General features: G+C 38.5%; 1 protein-coding gene across 5 annotated transcripts in view; it reads left to right on the forward strand.

Moving 5' to 3' along the window:
• Positions 1–15,153, forward strand: part of SYNJ2 (synaptojanin 2) — a 170,766-nt gene that overhangs the window by 60,375 nt on the left and 95,238 nt on the right. For all 5 annotated transcript variants that reach the window (XM_056818992.1, XM_001381340.3, XM_007484814.3 and 2 more), the window contains exon 4: positions 5,499–5,724. In XM_056818992.1, the coding sequence (XP_056674970.1) occupies positions 5,499–5,724 (226 nt within the window). The remainder of the gene's footprint in view (positions 1–5,498; positions 5,725–15,153) is intronic.

Below are 15,153 nucleotides of genomic sequence, written 5' to 3' on the forward strand. Positions count from 1 at the left end.
CAAACCCCAAATCCTATACCCATATAACAAAGTGATCAATCATATGTTTAATTCTGCATTTCTGCTCCCACAGTTCTTTCTCTAGATGTGGATAGCGTTCTTTCTCATGAGTCCCTCAGAGTTGACTGGACCATATATTTGACAATATATGGCAATTTTTCTATAGCATTATATTATTTGTAAAATGAGAAGATTGGACGTGCTAATATCCAAGCTGCCATCTTTAAATCTATAGGTAGAATGTTAGTCTATCCATGATCCTATTAGTCAACAAGCATATTTTTTAAAATAACTCTTTTCTTAGAGTTGATACTAAGTATTGGTTCCAAGGCAGAAGAGCGGTAAGCGCTAGGCAACTGGAGTGAAGTGTCTTGCCTAGGATCACACAGCTAGGAAGTGTCTGAGGCAAGATTTGAACCCAGGAACCTCCCTTTCCAGACCTGGCTCTCTAGCCATTGAACTACCTAGCTGCTCCTCAATAAACATTTATTAAGAGCTTGCTATGTATTAGGCATTGTGTTAAGATTTGAGATACAAAGTGAGGCATAAGTGCAGTCCCTGACGTCAAGACACTCACAGTCCAGTGGAGGAAATAACATGAAAAATGTACAGAAGATGTATTTTATTTTATTTTTTTTAATCCCTCACCTTCCATCTTAGAATCAATACTATGCTTTGGTTCCAAGGCAGAAGAGTGGTAAGGGCTAGGCAATGGGGGTTAAAGGATTTGCCAAGGGATACACAGATGGAAAGTGTCTGAGAGCAGATTTAAACCCAGGACCTCCCATCTCTAGTCCTGGCTTTCATTCCACTGAGCCACCCAGCTGCCCCCATAAGAGTATTTCAAATGAGAGAAGCCACTAGCAGTGAGGGGATGGGGCAGAACCAAGCAATCCCCTCTACAAAAAGTGAGACTTAGTTCAATTTATTCAACATTTACTAAGCTCCTATGTGTCAGGCACTGTGCTAAGTTTTGGGGATACAAATAAAAAAAGAAAAGTTCATAATCTAACAGAGGAAGACAACACATCAAAGGAAGTTTGGAAAAGAGGCTGTAGACCAAGGGGTACTTTAAATGTTAAACAGAACATTTATGTTTTCTCTAGGAGGTAATAAAGAGCCATTGGAATCTGTGAAGTGGTTGACCTTGCCATATCTATACTTTAGGAAGATTATTTTGGCCTCTGATTAGAGGATGGATTCAACCAGGGAAAGAGTTGAGGCAGAGACCAATTGTAAGGCTATTGAAATAGCCAACAAAAAGTGACAAGGGACTGAAAGAGCATAGTGACTGAGGAGAGAGAAAGGGATGGATAGAAGAGATGTTGTGAAGTTAGAAATGGTAAGACTTGGGGGCAGCTGGGTGGCCCAGTGAATTGAGAGCCAGGGCTGGAGATGGGAGGTCCTGAGTTCCAATGTGACCTCAGACACTTCTTAGCTGTGTGATTCCCCCCATTTCCCAGCCCTTCCTGCTCTTCTGCCAAGGAACCAATACACAGTATTGATTCTACGATGGAAGGTAAAGGGTTCAAAAAATGTTAAGACTTGGTAGTAAAGTAGACACATGGGTGAGAACATTTGAGGATGACAGTGAGGTTGCCAGCCATAGTGCCTAGGAAGATGGTGCCGTACTTAATGGCAACAGGGAATTTAGGAAGAGGGGACTATTTTGTAGGGAAAGAAAATGAGTTTTGTTTTGGACACACTGAACTTGAGATGTATACAGCACATTTAGTTCTAAGTGCCCAAAAGGCAGTTGGTGGTGGTGGTCAGTCATTTCGGTCTTGTCCAGTTCTTTGTGACTCCATTTGGGATCTTCTTGGCAAAGATACTGCAGTGGTTTTCTCTTTCCTTCTCTGCCTCATTTTATAAATGAAGAAACTGAGGCCCAGCTAGGTCAAGTGTTTGAGGCCAGATGTGAGCAAGGTAAGACACCAGACCTGGCACTCTATCTGCTGTGCCACCAACTGTTCCTCAGAAGGAAATAGTAGATATAGTATTGGAGTTCAGGAGAGAAATTAGGGCTGGCTATCCATTTGGGAATCATCTGTCTAGAGATGACAGTATGAAAAAGGATAGAGAGAGAACTTCTCATAGCATGTAATACCTTTTCTTCAGGGCTAGAGCTCTTCATATTGATCTTGCAGGTTCCTCATTTCTCTAAATTTCATTCATCCTTTGAATCCAAGGTATTGTGCCATTGCTATGTACTCTGTCCCCATAACTAGGTATGGAAGTAGGAAAGAGGAGAATCACTCCAGTGGGAGTTTAGATCAACCTAATATTATCATTTCATAGGATCTGAGATGGGGGAAAGGACCTTAAAGTTCACCTTGTCCCTGCTGTAGCAGAAACATAAATACCTGCTACAATTTCTACCAAGCCATTCATCTAAACCCCTCCACTGTTGGGGAATGTAATCCTTTTTCAGATAGCTCTTATTGCTTGGAAATTCTACCTTTTCTTAAGCCTGGCTTATTTTATGAATTATAAAGTGATTCATTTTCCCCACCTTGTTGCTACACATGCTAAGGCATACTTCAAAACCAATTTTTAGCAGTGAACTAGAATGGGTCTGATTTTGTGGTGGTGTCTCAAGGGTGCATCAAATGCAGTGGAGAGAGCCATCGATGAAGGAAAAAAACCTTGACCTTCATGTCTGCCAATTTTGTGACTTTGGTCAAGTCACTGAACATGGCAGTGCCCTCAGGCAGCTCCTGAAGATTACAAATGGCTGAGAAAGTGCCAGTCCATCTTAGGAGCGTAAAATTTCTTTATTGGAGCCTCCTACTCCAAGAAAATCACAGATTTGCTCCAAAAAAAAAAATTTATTCCAGGAAGAAAAACTTGCCACAATCCCAGCAGAACCCCTGACGATTAGAAGAAGACTGAGTTAAGAGGGAAAAGGAAATAATTTCTCTTTTAAAAATAACTCTTACTTTCTGTCTTAGAATCAATAATTCTAAGGCATCAGAGCAATAAGGGCTGGACAGTTTGGATTAAATGGCTTACACTTAGGGTTTCACAGTTAGGAAGTGTCTGACACCAAATATGAATCTAGGTCCTCCCAACTCCATGCCTGGCACTCTATCTGTTGTACTACCAAATGCCCCCAAAATAAAATATTTCAACACTATTCTCCAAAACAAATCCTGTTTGGGAGGAGCCATCTGGGCTATCAGGATCTCCTGGTTTTGCCAGGTGTCCCTCCAGTGTGGGAGGAGTGCCATCCCAGGGCCGCTTCCTTGCCCTTCCTATGGGGAAGCACTTGGCTCAATTTAGGGCTAGGAGTTGAGGGCTTTTCTCAGTAGGAGGAGCGAGTATTATTCTTTAAGAAAGTCAGGGAGCAGTGAAGTCATTCAATGTTGTTTTATTTTATCTTATTTTTATTTTTATTTTATTTTATTTTTACTTTTTAATTTAATTTTATTGATTAATTAAGAAAAATTTTCCATGTTTCCATGATTCATGTTCTTTCTCTCCCCTCCTCCCACTCCCCTCCCATAGCCAATGTACAATTCCACTAGGTTTTACATGTGTGTTCAATGTTGTTTTAAAACAAGTAGGCCATTGTGATCTGGATTATACTCTTGGCAGCAATTTCCCAGGTAGAGCCTTAGTCCCAGTGAATGAAGTTTTAGGAGGGTGACTTATTAGTTCTGTCCTTTTGGCTCCTGCCTGGTAGGTCGAAGCAATATTTGTGTAATTGTCACCTGGTTTCAGAGTGTGTCTCCCCCTGCTCTCCCTTCAAGGCTTTCCTTGGAAGCATTTGGGGGGGGGGGGTCAGGATGAGTAACGCTTACTAATTCCCTATTTCCCTCTCTTAGGGAGAGTATATTTACTAGGATATTTAATTTGCCTGATTCAATCAAGCAAATAAGACTTTATTAAGACAAGGATGAAATAGACTTTGAAGTTAGGGAGCCTGTGTTTTATAGGGGGGAATAGCTTAGACATATAAAAGCACATGTAAGATAAATCCTGGGTAATTGGTTTCATGGTGGTATCAGGAGAAGCTGTAGCTGGACTGATCAGGAAGACCTCCAGGAGGAGTTAGCATTTAAGTTCAGCTTTGAAAGATACTGGGACGTAAAGAGGAAATATGTTTCAGGCATCTGGGTCACCTTATATAAAGGCTCAGAGACTGAAAATGAAGTGCTGTGTGCAAAGAGCAGCAAGACAGATTGGTTTGGTTGGCCCAATAGAGAGAGTGAAAGGGAGTGAAAGGACTGGACAGTGGGGCAGTTAAGTGACTTAGTGGATAGAGAGCCAGATCTGGTGATAGTAAATCCTGGATTCAAATCCGGCCTCAGACACTTTCTAGCTGTGTGACCCTGGGAAAGTCACTCAACCCCCATTACCTAGCCCTTACCACTCTTCTGTCTTAGAATTTATATTAAGAAAGAAGATAAGGGTTCTTGGGGAAAAAAAGAAAAAGACATTGCATTTAATGAAATAAAAACAAAAAAGCTCTTTTTTCATTGTGTTCACTTTTAGTTTCTTTTCTTTTTGGTTGTGTGTATATTTTGCTGATTTTTAAAACTATATCTTCTGTCATTTTAATTCTACTTTCTTTACTATGCATTCCTATTTATTAATATATATTTCTTTGTATTCTTCATATTTATCATTTTTTATGACATATTACATAGACATACCACAATTTATTTAACCACTCCATTCACTAAATTTCCCAGTTGGGAATTTTCTTCTGACATTACATAAGAAGCCTCTCTCAGTATTTTCATATAAAAGGATCCTTTTTTTACCTTTTAATAACCTCATTAGGTTTGTAGCCCCAACAGTGGGATCATGAAGTTTTAATATAGGACAAAGCTTTTAGCTTATAAGAGTTTATGTTTATGTCACCTGATTGATTGCTTGAAAATTTTTTCTCTTTCTTGTTTGAAAACATAATTTACTTCTCTCTTGATTGTACTGTTCTTTGGTACCTTTCTTTCCTTGTGACCAGTTATTGCTAAATAAAATAAATAATAGCTGGAGTTTTTATGTAAAGTTTTAAAATTTCCAAAGCAATATATCACACACACACACACACACACACACACACACACACACACACACACACACACACTGAATTTTTACAGCAAACCTCTGCGGTAGATGCTATTGTTATCCCCATTTTACAGATGAAGAAAGAAGGGTCTTGTCCTGCTACATGAAAAGGAATGAGTTGGCTAGTTGATGAAAGAGAGCAAGATAAAACTATCATTCCCCAGTAGAATAGAATACTTGAGAGCAGGGATCATTTTGTTTTTGTTATTGTGATCTTCCACACTCAGCCCAGTGCCTGCCCCTGGGGAGGTGATTAAGAGATGCTTATTGAATTAAAATTATTTGAATCTTTTCATATCAGTTAAAATTGGGTCTTTAACTCAGTTATTGGAAAGTGGATTCTCCTTGATCATAAGGAAATCTACTCTCTTCTTCCTGTATCTTTTTTGTCTAACTAATCCACACTTGGTAAAATTTTGTAGGAATCAGCTGTTGCATGTGCCCTTGAAACACTACCAGGTGAACTGTTCCGATTGGCTGCTGAAGGTGATCTGTGGTGTAGTGACCATCCGCACTGTCTATGCCTCACACAAACAGGCCAAAGCTTGCCTCATCTCCCGGATCAGCTGTGAACGAGCTGGTGCCCGTTTTCACATCAGGGGAGTGAACGATGATGGACACGTGTCTAACTTTGTTGAGACTGAGCAGGTAAGTGACTGAGCCTGTGGTGCCGAGTGTTTCAGTGCCTCTTAAGTAATAATGGATGTGACCAACCCAAAAGCTTTTTCCATATCTTGTTGCCTGCATGAAGGAGTTTTTTACCTTAAAACTCCTTATCCTTCTGTCATTGATATTCCTTGTGAAGATCTGATGCCTGTGGTTTGTGTTGTGTATGGCTTTTGGCTTAGCTTTTTGGTTCTTCTCCCAAGATGGAAAATGCATCATTTAAGTACCAAATGTTCTCTCTTGTTTTTTTTTTCTTTTCAAATGTAATGGATACAAAAGTTCTACTTTTGATTCTCAGCAGAGAGTAGATATGACTTCCCTTGGAAGGAAACAAATGAACCAATTTGGCTTGGTAATGTTTTTGAGTAACAATGGTTGGATCAATACTCTGCAAGAAAAAAATAACCACCAATTTTTCTCATTCTTATTCTAAATTGATTTTTTTTTAAAAGCTTTATCCTAGAAGCAAATCATGGCATTTGAGAGTTGTGGAATCTGAGAGTAAGGGAGCAGTTGGTTTCAGTGGCCATGGAATGGAACCATCTGTTTAATCTTCCATTGATCTTTTTTTAATTCTGTTCTCATTCCCTGGGATGCTGTTTACAACTCCTGCCTTTAGTTTGAATTCTACAGGGTAGATTTTTAAAGGAGAATATGAGATAGTGGTAAACTTATGACAGAGGAAAACACTAATGAAATTCACAAGTGGAGCATTGCCATCCATGGCAATATCCAAACACCCTATATTTATTTTGTGCCCGAAGGTATTTTTGTCAGCTTCTCCCTCTCATATCTGTGACTGAACCACTTCTTATGAGGACTTTGGTTAGTCTGGGAACAGGGGCTATAAAAGGGAAAATGATTTGATTAGTGTGTAAGAAAGCTTGACTTCTTGTCAAGCCTTAACTGTAGGGTTTTTCTGACCAGGGAAAATAGCCGCCACCTTGAGAAAGGAATGGTCTTTAGAACAGATGTATGCTCCTGCTTTTAAATTTTATTTTAGAAGCAAAAGAGAGGCAATGTGTAGGCATAGTATAGATTGATTGCCATTCTTAGAGTGAGGAAGATCTAGATTTTTCTGTTCTTATTAAAATTGACTTTTAATAAATTTGATCCTTTGTTCTACACTGGTAGGACTTTTTTTCCCCCTTTATCTCTTTCAGGTATTTGGGTCCTGTTATTTTACCAGTTTTGAATGTATCTTATCAGTATCTTCATTCCTTTCATATCTATCCAACATTTCTACGAGGATACCATAAGGGATTTTTAATGAAATACATTTCTGAAACCCACATTTGCTAAATCTTAGCCAAACTTACTTGGAGAAGTCATACAGCTATGTTGACTATGGTCTATTACCAATTTATATTAACTAATCTTAAAAAAAAACACAACAACAACAAAAGCTTTTACCTTCCAGGCAATACTATGCATTGGTTCTAAGGCAGAAGAGGAGTAAGGGCTAGGCAATAGAGTTAAGTAACTTTCTCAGGGTCAAGGCTGGGCTTAAGGCTCAGTTCTTATATATTTCTTTTTTTTTTTTAAACCTGTACCTTCCATCTTAGAATCAATACTGTGTATTTGTTCTAAAGGCAGAAGAGTGGTAAGGGTTAGGCAATGAGGGTCAAGTGACTTGCCCAGAGTCACACAGCTAGGAAGTGCCCGAGGTCAGATTTGAACCCAGGACCTTTCTGGGCCTGGCTCTCAATCCACTGAGCCACCCAGCTGCCCCCTCAATTCTTACATATTTCTTTAAAAACCCTTACCTTCTGTTTTAGGATGAATACTGTGTATTGGTTCCAAGGTAGAAGAGTGGTAAGGGCTGGGCAATGGTGGGTAAGTGACTTGCCCAGAGTCACACAGCTAGGAAGGGTCTGAAGCCAAATATGAATCCAAGACCTCTCAATCCCCTGAGCCCTCTATGTTAACCAGTCTTAACTGGGCCCTTATAGCTATATGACAATTTTCATCTTCTCTTGACAAATTCTTCATTACTCTTCCCACAAAAGCTGTTGCAAATTTCTCCCTTTTTTCTCAAGCTTCCTGCAGCATCACTAGCCTGCCTCTCATCAGAGGACCTTAGCTCCCACTTTCCTGAGAAAATAAGAGACCATCTGTCATAAGCTCTCCTCCCCTATTCTAAACCTCTCATACTACTCAAATCAGCCCCTCTCCTCTCTTCCTTTGCTTCAATCTTTGAAGAAGAGAGACTCTTTGCCTAGAACTACCTCATGTCCTTTGGGAACTTGCCCCTTTTCCCCCTGCTTTCCTCTCTCATCTGACTCCATCCCTGCAGCTCACCAGTGTAGTGTGTCCACTTCTTCCCCATTCTTAGCCTTCATGGCTTATATCTCCTTCCTTCATAGTCAAACTCCTAGGAAATAATCACTTCCATGTGTTTGTTCTTTACCCAGTTTTTAAACTGCTTGCAGTCTGGCTTCTGATCCCACTACTTCACTGAAAAAGCTATATCCATGGTTACCAATGATCTCTTAATTGCTAAATCCTTTGGCCTTTTTAGTCCTCATCTCTTTTTGACATTGTTTGCATTTTTTTTTTAGATTATTGACTGACTATTCCTTCTCCCAGATAAGTTATTCTCCCTCAGTTTTTGTGCCGTCATGGCTCTATCCTCATTATCTTTCTGTCTGTTTGACTATTTTTTTAATCTCTTTTTCTGGCTCATCATTCGTGTCTCAATCTCTAACAGCCATAATTCCCTTGGGGCTTTGTCCTGGGCCTTTCTTCTTTGTCTATTTCTCATTTATTTTATTAATTTCTATTCAGTTATCATTTCTGTGCAGAGGAAGGTTTTGAACCATACCTATGATCTCATTGGTATAGAGAGCTTCTAATTAAAACAAAACAAATAAAAAAACTCCCCCTACCTTTCCAGATCAGTACCCACACTTCAATCTAGTTTTTTAACTTTTGTTTTCAACCCTCCAGAGTGAGGCCCAAATCAGATTAAAATGTAACTGGGAAATATTTAACAAAATAAGTACAAATGCAATAAAAATAGATGATGTTAATATGTGGTTTTCTACATCAACAGGGAACTTTATTGCAATATAGTGCCCTATCTTTCTATTTTAAGTTTCACAGCACTGTTTTGAAATATAGTTGGTTCAGGGCTGGTGACATAAACTCAGTGAGAGCCACTAAGTGGAATTTCAGTATCTTTTTTTTTTTAACTTGGGTCTCAATTCTTTCAACCAATTTTGTTTTATAACTAACTTAATGGGAAGGTAGTATAAAGGTTAGAGTGCCAGACCTGGAGTTGGGAGGACATAAGTAAGTTCAAATCTATCCTCAGACAATTCCTACCTGTGTGACCCTGGGTAAGTCACTTAACCTCAATTACTCAGCCCTTATCACTTTTCTGTCTTAGAACAAAAATACTTAGTATTGGTTCTAAGACAAAATGTAAGGGTTTAAAAGGAAAAAAACAACTCCCCAGTCTAAAAACCATTCTCCTTGGTAGAGAAAACAGAAATGAAATAGAAGTTGAATAGTTCTACTTCCTTTTGCTTATCTTTTATTATCCATCCTGAGCAACATTTTTAGTCCTTCTTCCATCTTCCTCCCACTTGCTACATAGCTTTAAAAAAAGTTCCTTTTGTTGTCATTAGCATTCTTTGGTATAACTGACACCATTGTTATGGAATATTTGTATTCATTCACATTCACCTGCCTTCCTTCCATCTTCTGCTGGTGGCTATCTAAAATCACACTAATCAGTAAATTGACATTTCTCTCTTCTCCCTCTATGGAACTATTTGTTTGTATCATCTGAATTTTATTCTTGAGAACATACTATCTCATTTGTGCCAATTTCCTTTGTTATAGATAGGCGCTGGCATCCTATTATGAGCTCTTGGAAATCTGCTCTCTCCAACACTAGGATTACATGAAACTTGTAATCCTCTGTGTTTTCAAATAATTGAAGGGAAAGAAAAATCTCTTCCCTTTCCTTTCTTTCCATGTCAGTGAGATGAGATGATCTTTTCCATTCCAATGTCTGGTCAATTTACTGTCTCGGGAGATCTTTATTCCCAGCAACTCTTATTAAATAAGTATGTGGTTACCTATTCTAAATATTGATCAGGGGAACTTTAATCTTTTTGGTTTCCTTGGAATGTAAATAGGTACTTGGATCATTTTTTTTCCTAGTATGTAGTGGGATAAAGTAAAATGAAGAGAGATGACTGAATGTAAATAACATCTCCCCGAAAGAGGCGAAAATCCCTATTGTTGACAGGAAAGTACTTAATCTGGATATTGGAGGGAAATAATGGTTCTTGCTTAGGTAGTGCTTTTTGTGTTTACCAAATGCTTCATACATATTATATATGTATTTCAATAGCTAATTTGGTCCTCTCATCAATCCCTTTGGGAAGATAGTGTAAGCATTTTTTCAATCAATACCGTTGTAATATTATATATTAAATATCCAGTCTAAGTGCCATATAGTACCTTAAAAAGGTAGGATAGCATAGTACAAAAAGCACAAGATTTAAAGTCAGAGATTTGTGTTTGAATCTTATCTCTGCCTGGTGACCTCAGGAAAGTCACTTCATCTTTATAGGCTCTTTTTTCCTGAAGCTCCATATCTTTTCCATGTTTTTCTTTTTTTCATATTTTCTTTTTTTCCCTATTTACATGTAAAAAACTAACATTGAATTAAAAAAAACTTTTGAGTTCTAAATTCTCTCTCACCCTCCCTCTCTCAATCCCTCTATTTCTTTTCCTTTCCTGAAACAGTAAGCAATCTGATAGATTTTATATGTGTACTCTTGTAAAACATTTTTTGATATTAGTCATTTTATGGAAGAGATTTTAAGAAAAAATGACTCCATCATTTCTTTCTCTGGGGGCAGAAGGCATTTTCATTATTATTCTCTGGGATTATCTTGAGTCACTGTATTGCTGAGAATAACTAGGTAATCCACAGTTGTTCATCAAAAAATATTGCTGTGACTGTACAGTGTTCTTTTGGTTTGGTTCATTTCACTTTGCATCAGTCCAAGTAAGTCTTTACAGCTTTTTCCAAAATCATTCTGCTCATTAATTCTTATAGCACAATAGTTTTCCATTACAATCATATACCATAGTCAAATCTTCTTTTGTTAGTAAGGGCTTAACAAGGTTTTGTTGGTTGATTAAAAAAAAGAAGAAACTGAGGCCCAAGCACATTAGTAATTTCTTTAAGGTCATACAGTTAGTGAATGACAGAATTGAAACTCAAGTTCAGATCTTCTACCTCACCAGTTCAGGGTACTTTTCCTTGATAAGTCCACCACCATATCACCTGCATATTTACTTGGTCTTTTATGCTTTAAAAAATAAACCAAAACCCTTTCAAAAAATTAGAGCATGCACCTATCAGAGCTATACCTTTCAAGCAGTTGAATTTCTCCTATCCTGCCAAGAGGCTCTTTTGATGATAAATAGGGAACCTTTATTCTACTCATTTTTAGCAATTGTTTGAGTAGCAAAGTGGCATGTTTTGTGCTAGTCAGTGTCTGGTCTGCATCTAGTGAGAACAAAGGAAGATAAGGCTACATTTATATAATCAGTATGGGACAAAACTTTTTATATTATCTACATTTTTTTCTTTCTGCCTTTTAAAAAAAAATGCTTACCTTCTGTCTTAGAATCAATACTGTGTATTCATTCCAAGGCAGAAGAGCAGTATGGACTAGGCAATGGGAGTTAAGTGGCTTGCCCAGGGTCATACAGCTGGGAAAGTATCTGAGGCCAGATTTGAACCCAGGACCTCCCATCTCTGGGCCTGATTCTCAATCCACTCAGCCATCTAGCTGCCTCCCCATGCCCCTTTTTAATCCTTATCTTCTATTTTAGAATCAATACCTAGCATTGGTTCTAAGGCAGAAGACTGGTAAGGGCTAAGCAACTGGGATTAACTGATTTGCCCAGGATCACAAAGCTAGGAAGTGACTGGACCGATATGAACCCAGAACCTCCCATCTCTTGACCTGGTTCTCTATTCCCTGAGCCACCTGGTTGCCCCCCCCCCCCCTTTTTTTTCCTTCTTTAGAACCATCTTTATCAAATAGATTTCTGGAGAGTTCTCTAACAAGCAATTGGCATTCTCTACCTCCTGTGTATTATGAATAGGGATCTGTAGCCCCCAGTAGTTCCAGGGATCCTTCTAGGCATGGAGGTAAGTACATGGGCCTGTTTATGGACCTGCATTTTATGGAAAAATCAATACATCAAATAAAATAACAAAGTGTATTCTAGTTCTAATATCCCTCCTCCTCCTTTCCAATGAAATTGCTTGAAAACACATAAACACAATTGAGGTTAGTTTTCCCAGGTAACTTTCCCAAAGTCACCGATATCCCAGTGATTCTTGACATTTTTTAAGTGAGAGAAATGTCAAGCTCCAGAGCTTGTTCTCTTTGTGGGGGTAGCCAAGCCAGCAGGTTGAGAGCATCTGCTTGATTGTAAAGACCAATGCTGAGGCTGTGGTGGGAGGGAGCTTCCTCTGCAGTAGCTGGTGCCTCCCAGTCCCCCAGGCTGGAAATCTCAAGTCATCTTTGCTTCCTCCCTCTCTCTGGTCTCCCACCTCCAGTCCTGTTGAGCAGTGCCTTGCCTGGATTGTATTTGGGAAGTTTTTTTTTTTTTTTAACAGAAGTGAGAGACTTTCTGGATGACTGGCTTGAAGGGTTCCCCTTTGGAATTCCTATGAAATATTTTTGGGTCCTAATCTTCTAGAAGTTGCCCAAACTCTGCCTGTTTTCTCATGAGCCACAGTGGGTTCCATGAAAAAATCTGGCTTCAGATAATCCTTCCTTGTAACTGTTCCAACCTCACCATTAGGACTAATGGATGATCATTCATTCATTCATTTAAGTATCACTTCTAACAGTTAGAAGGACAGGCATATTTCTCTCAGTAGGTTTGCTGACATAGAAACTCAAAACCTCAGTCATTTTCCTCTTTTCTCCCCTGCATTTAAGCAGTTGCCAAAGGCAACTCTTCCTGCACCATTTCTTACCCTGTCCCTCTTTTCTCCATTTGAAAAGTCACCACCCTAGACCAGGACCTTATTATCTCTTACCTGTATTACACCTATAACTTCCTAATTTATCTCTCCTTTACCTCTTTTCTGTGCCCTTTTCCCAGCACTAACCAGTACCTGGCACAAAGGTACTGCCATATTCATTATGGAATAGAGATGAGATGGAGAGGAAATGCTGCTAGCCTAGAAGAAGGGTATTTTTGTCCCTCCTCTCTAGGCTATTCAAAGGAAAAAAAGTGAAGGCTTTGAATTTGAAGACCTAAGCTCTCCCTATTCTTCACAGAACTGTCAAAATAATCTTTTTAAAGCTGGGTCATTCCCTTGCTTAAATGTCTCTAGTGATTCCCTCTTTTCTCAAGGATAAAATAAAAACTCCTAAACTATAGCACATGAAATCTTTTATAGACTACCAGATTTGCACCGTTCTTTATTTTTCTTTACATTCCAGCCCAATAATTACTGAAATTTATGTAGCACTCAGTCTCACTCTCTTGCCTCAGTTTAGCCTATCCACCCATGCCTGGCCAGCTCTCTCGCCTCCTCTTTGCTTATTGAAATTGTCTTTTTTCCAAGGTTTAACTCAGGGACCACCTTCTCCAATAAGTCTTTCCTGAAAATCACCCCTCAACTCTACCACCAGGTGAAAGTCAGCTCTCTATTACCCTTACATTTTCGTTCTAGCATTCTGCCTGTCTCTTTTTCCTCTCCCATGTTCCACTGGTATTTTACATGTTTGTGTCCTTGTCCTCTTTTCTCTGCCCTTTTCCCTGCACTGACCACTGCCTGGCACATAGATACTGCCATATTAATTATTGAATAGAGATGAGATGGAGAGGAAATGCCACTGGCCTGGAAGAAAGAGGTATTTTTGCTCTCCCCTCTTCAGAGTATTCAAAGGAAAAAATTGAAGGCTTTGAACTTGAAGACCTAAGCTCTCCCTATTCAGACAGACATTCATTAATCATTTGGAAGTGCAATTCCTGTAGTAAACTCATAGTAGATGGCTGACTAATTGCCTGTGAGGTCATCATTTGGATCCAGTGACTGAATAAAGGGTGATATCTTTGGTTTGGGGTTTTTCTTTAAAGCATTGGGGAATTTAAAAGGTTAACATACTCACTTGTCTCTGTGAGTATTAAATGCCCAGATTTTCTGAAAAAGGGAGGAATCTTTCCCATGTTCATTTTCCTGATTATTTTTAAGAGGAATAAACAACCAAGGTTGGCAGCTTGTGTGTGTATATATGTGAATATGGCCTTCCTTAGCTTCCTTCGGAATTGTACCTTTTCAGCTCTGAAGTGAGTCATATCTGGTGGGCTGATTTGCAGTTATGACTCACCCTGTAGACATTAAATGGAAGAAGAAGCTTTCAGCCTACCAAAAAAAAAAAATAGGCCAGAGCTAAATATTTGGCTTGGTTGGGTTTTTAAGATAAAGTTCCTGATTAATCCTAAGTGCGCAAGTGCTACTTTAAGAATTGCAGACCAGAAAAGAAAGATTTTTCAAGACCTCACTAGGATGTCTTAAGTTATATAAAAACCTTTCTTTAAAATGCACTGTAATTTATGAGCCAGAAAAGGGTAGCAGCTCCTTTTGTTTTTGTTGTTCTGTTCTCTTTTCTGTAATTTTGGGGCTGATGCTAAAGGAGAAAAGTTTTTTTTCTTGGAAGTCAACTCTTTCCAAGTGGCATTTCCATAGACTATGCCACCTGTAAGGAAGTTAACTGGCATTCAACTAATTTATTTTCATTCTTTTTGTCCCTCACCCCAAGAAGAGTAGAAAGAGCTCTTGCTTCTTTAAAACAGTAAAATAGGATTCTTTTTCGAGGTATAATATTGGACTCTCAATTTATTAGTTTTAGCTTCTGAAAATTTTATGGATAGTCTCCAGATATTCTTGACTGAAACAATAAATAAAAGTTTAAATATAAATTTTAAGTGTTTATGTACAATAAATATAAAGATAAAAGGTATCCCGTCCATATCCTGAGAATTAGGGGTGCATCATCCCCCCATATTGTAGAAAATCACATAAAAATTTCTGGCCTTCCCTTTGTACCAGAGAAAAAGTCTGATATTTTCTTTTTCTTTTTGTGGGATATTTATAGTACCTTATTGTAAAATCCACATTCAGTATTTGGTCATAGGTTATACATAGGGAAATGTTAAGTAAAAAAAAAGAGTTTCTAAACTTTTTCTGTCATTTGCTGGCCTTCACATATTATCTGTGGCTTCTGTAAAACTTCCCCAACATTTCCTTTTAATTTCTTATGCCAACATATGATATATCAAAACCACAATGGGGAAAGTCACTGTGTGGAAGGGATAACTGTAATTGCAAATAAAGGACAGTTAGGCAGC

This window comes from Monodelphis domestica, chromosome 2 (assembly GCF_027887165.1).
Source record: "Monodelphis domestica isolate mMonDom1 chromosome 2, mMonDom1.pri, whole genome shotgun sequence".
In the NCBI taxonomy this organism is placed as follows: domain Eukaryota; kingdom Metazoa; phylum Chordata; class Mammalia; order Didelphimorphia; family Didelphidae; genus Monodelphis; species Monodelphis domestica.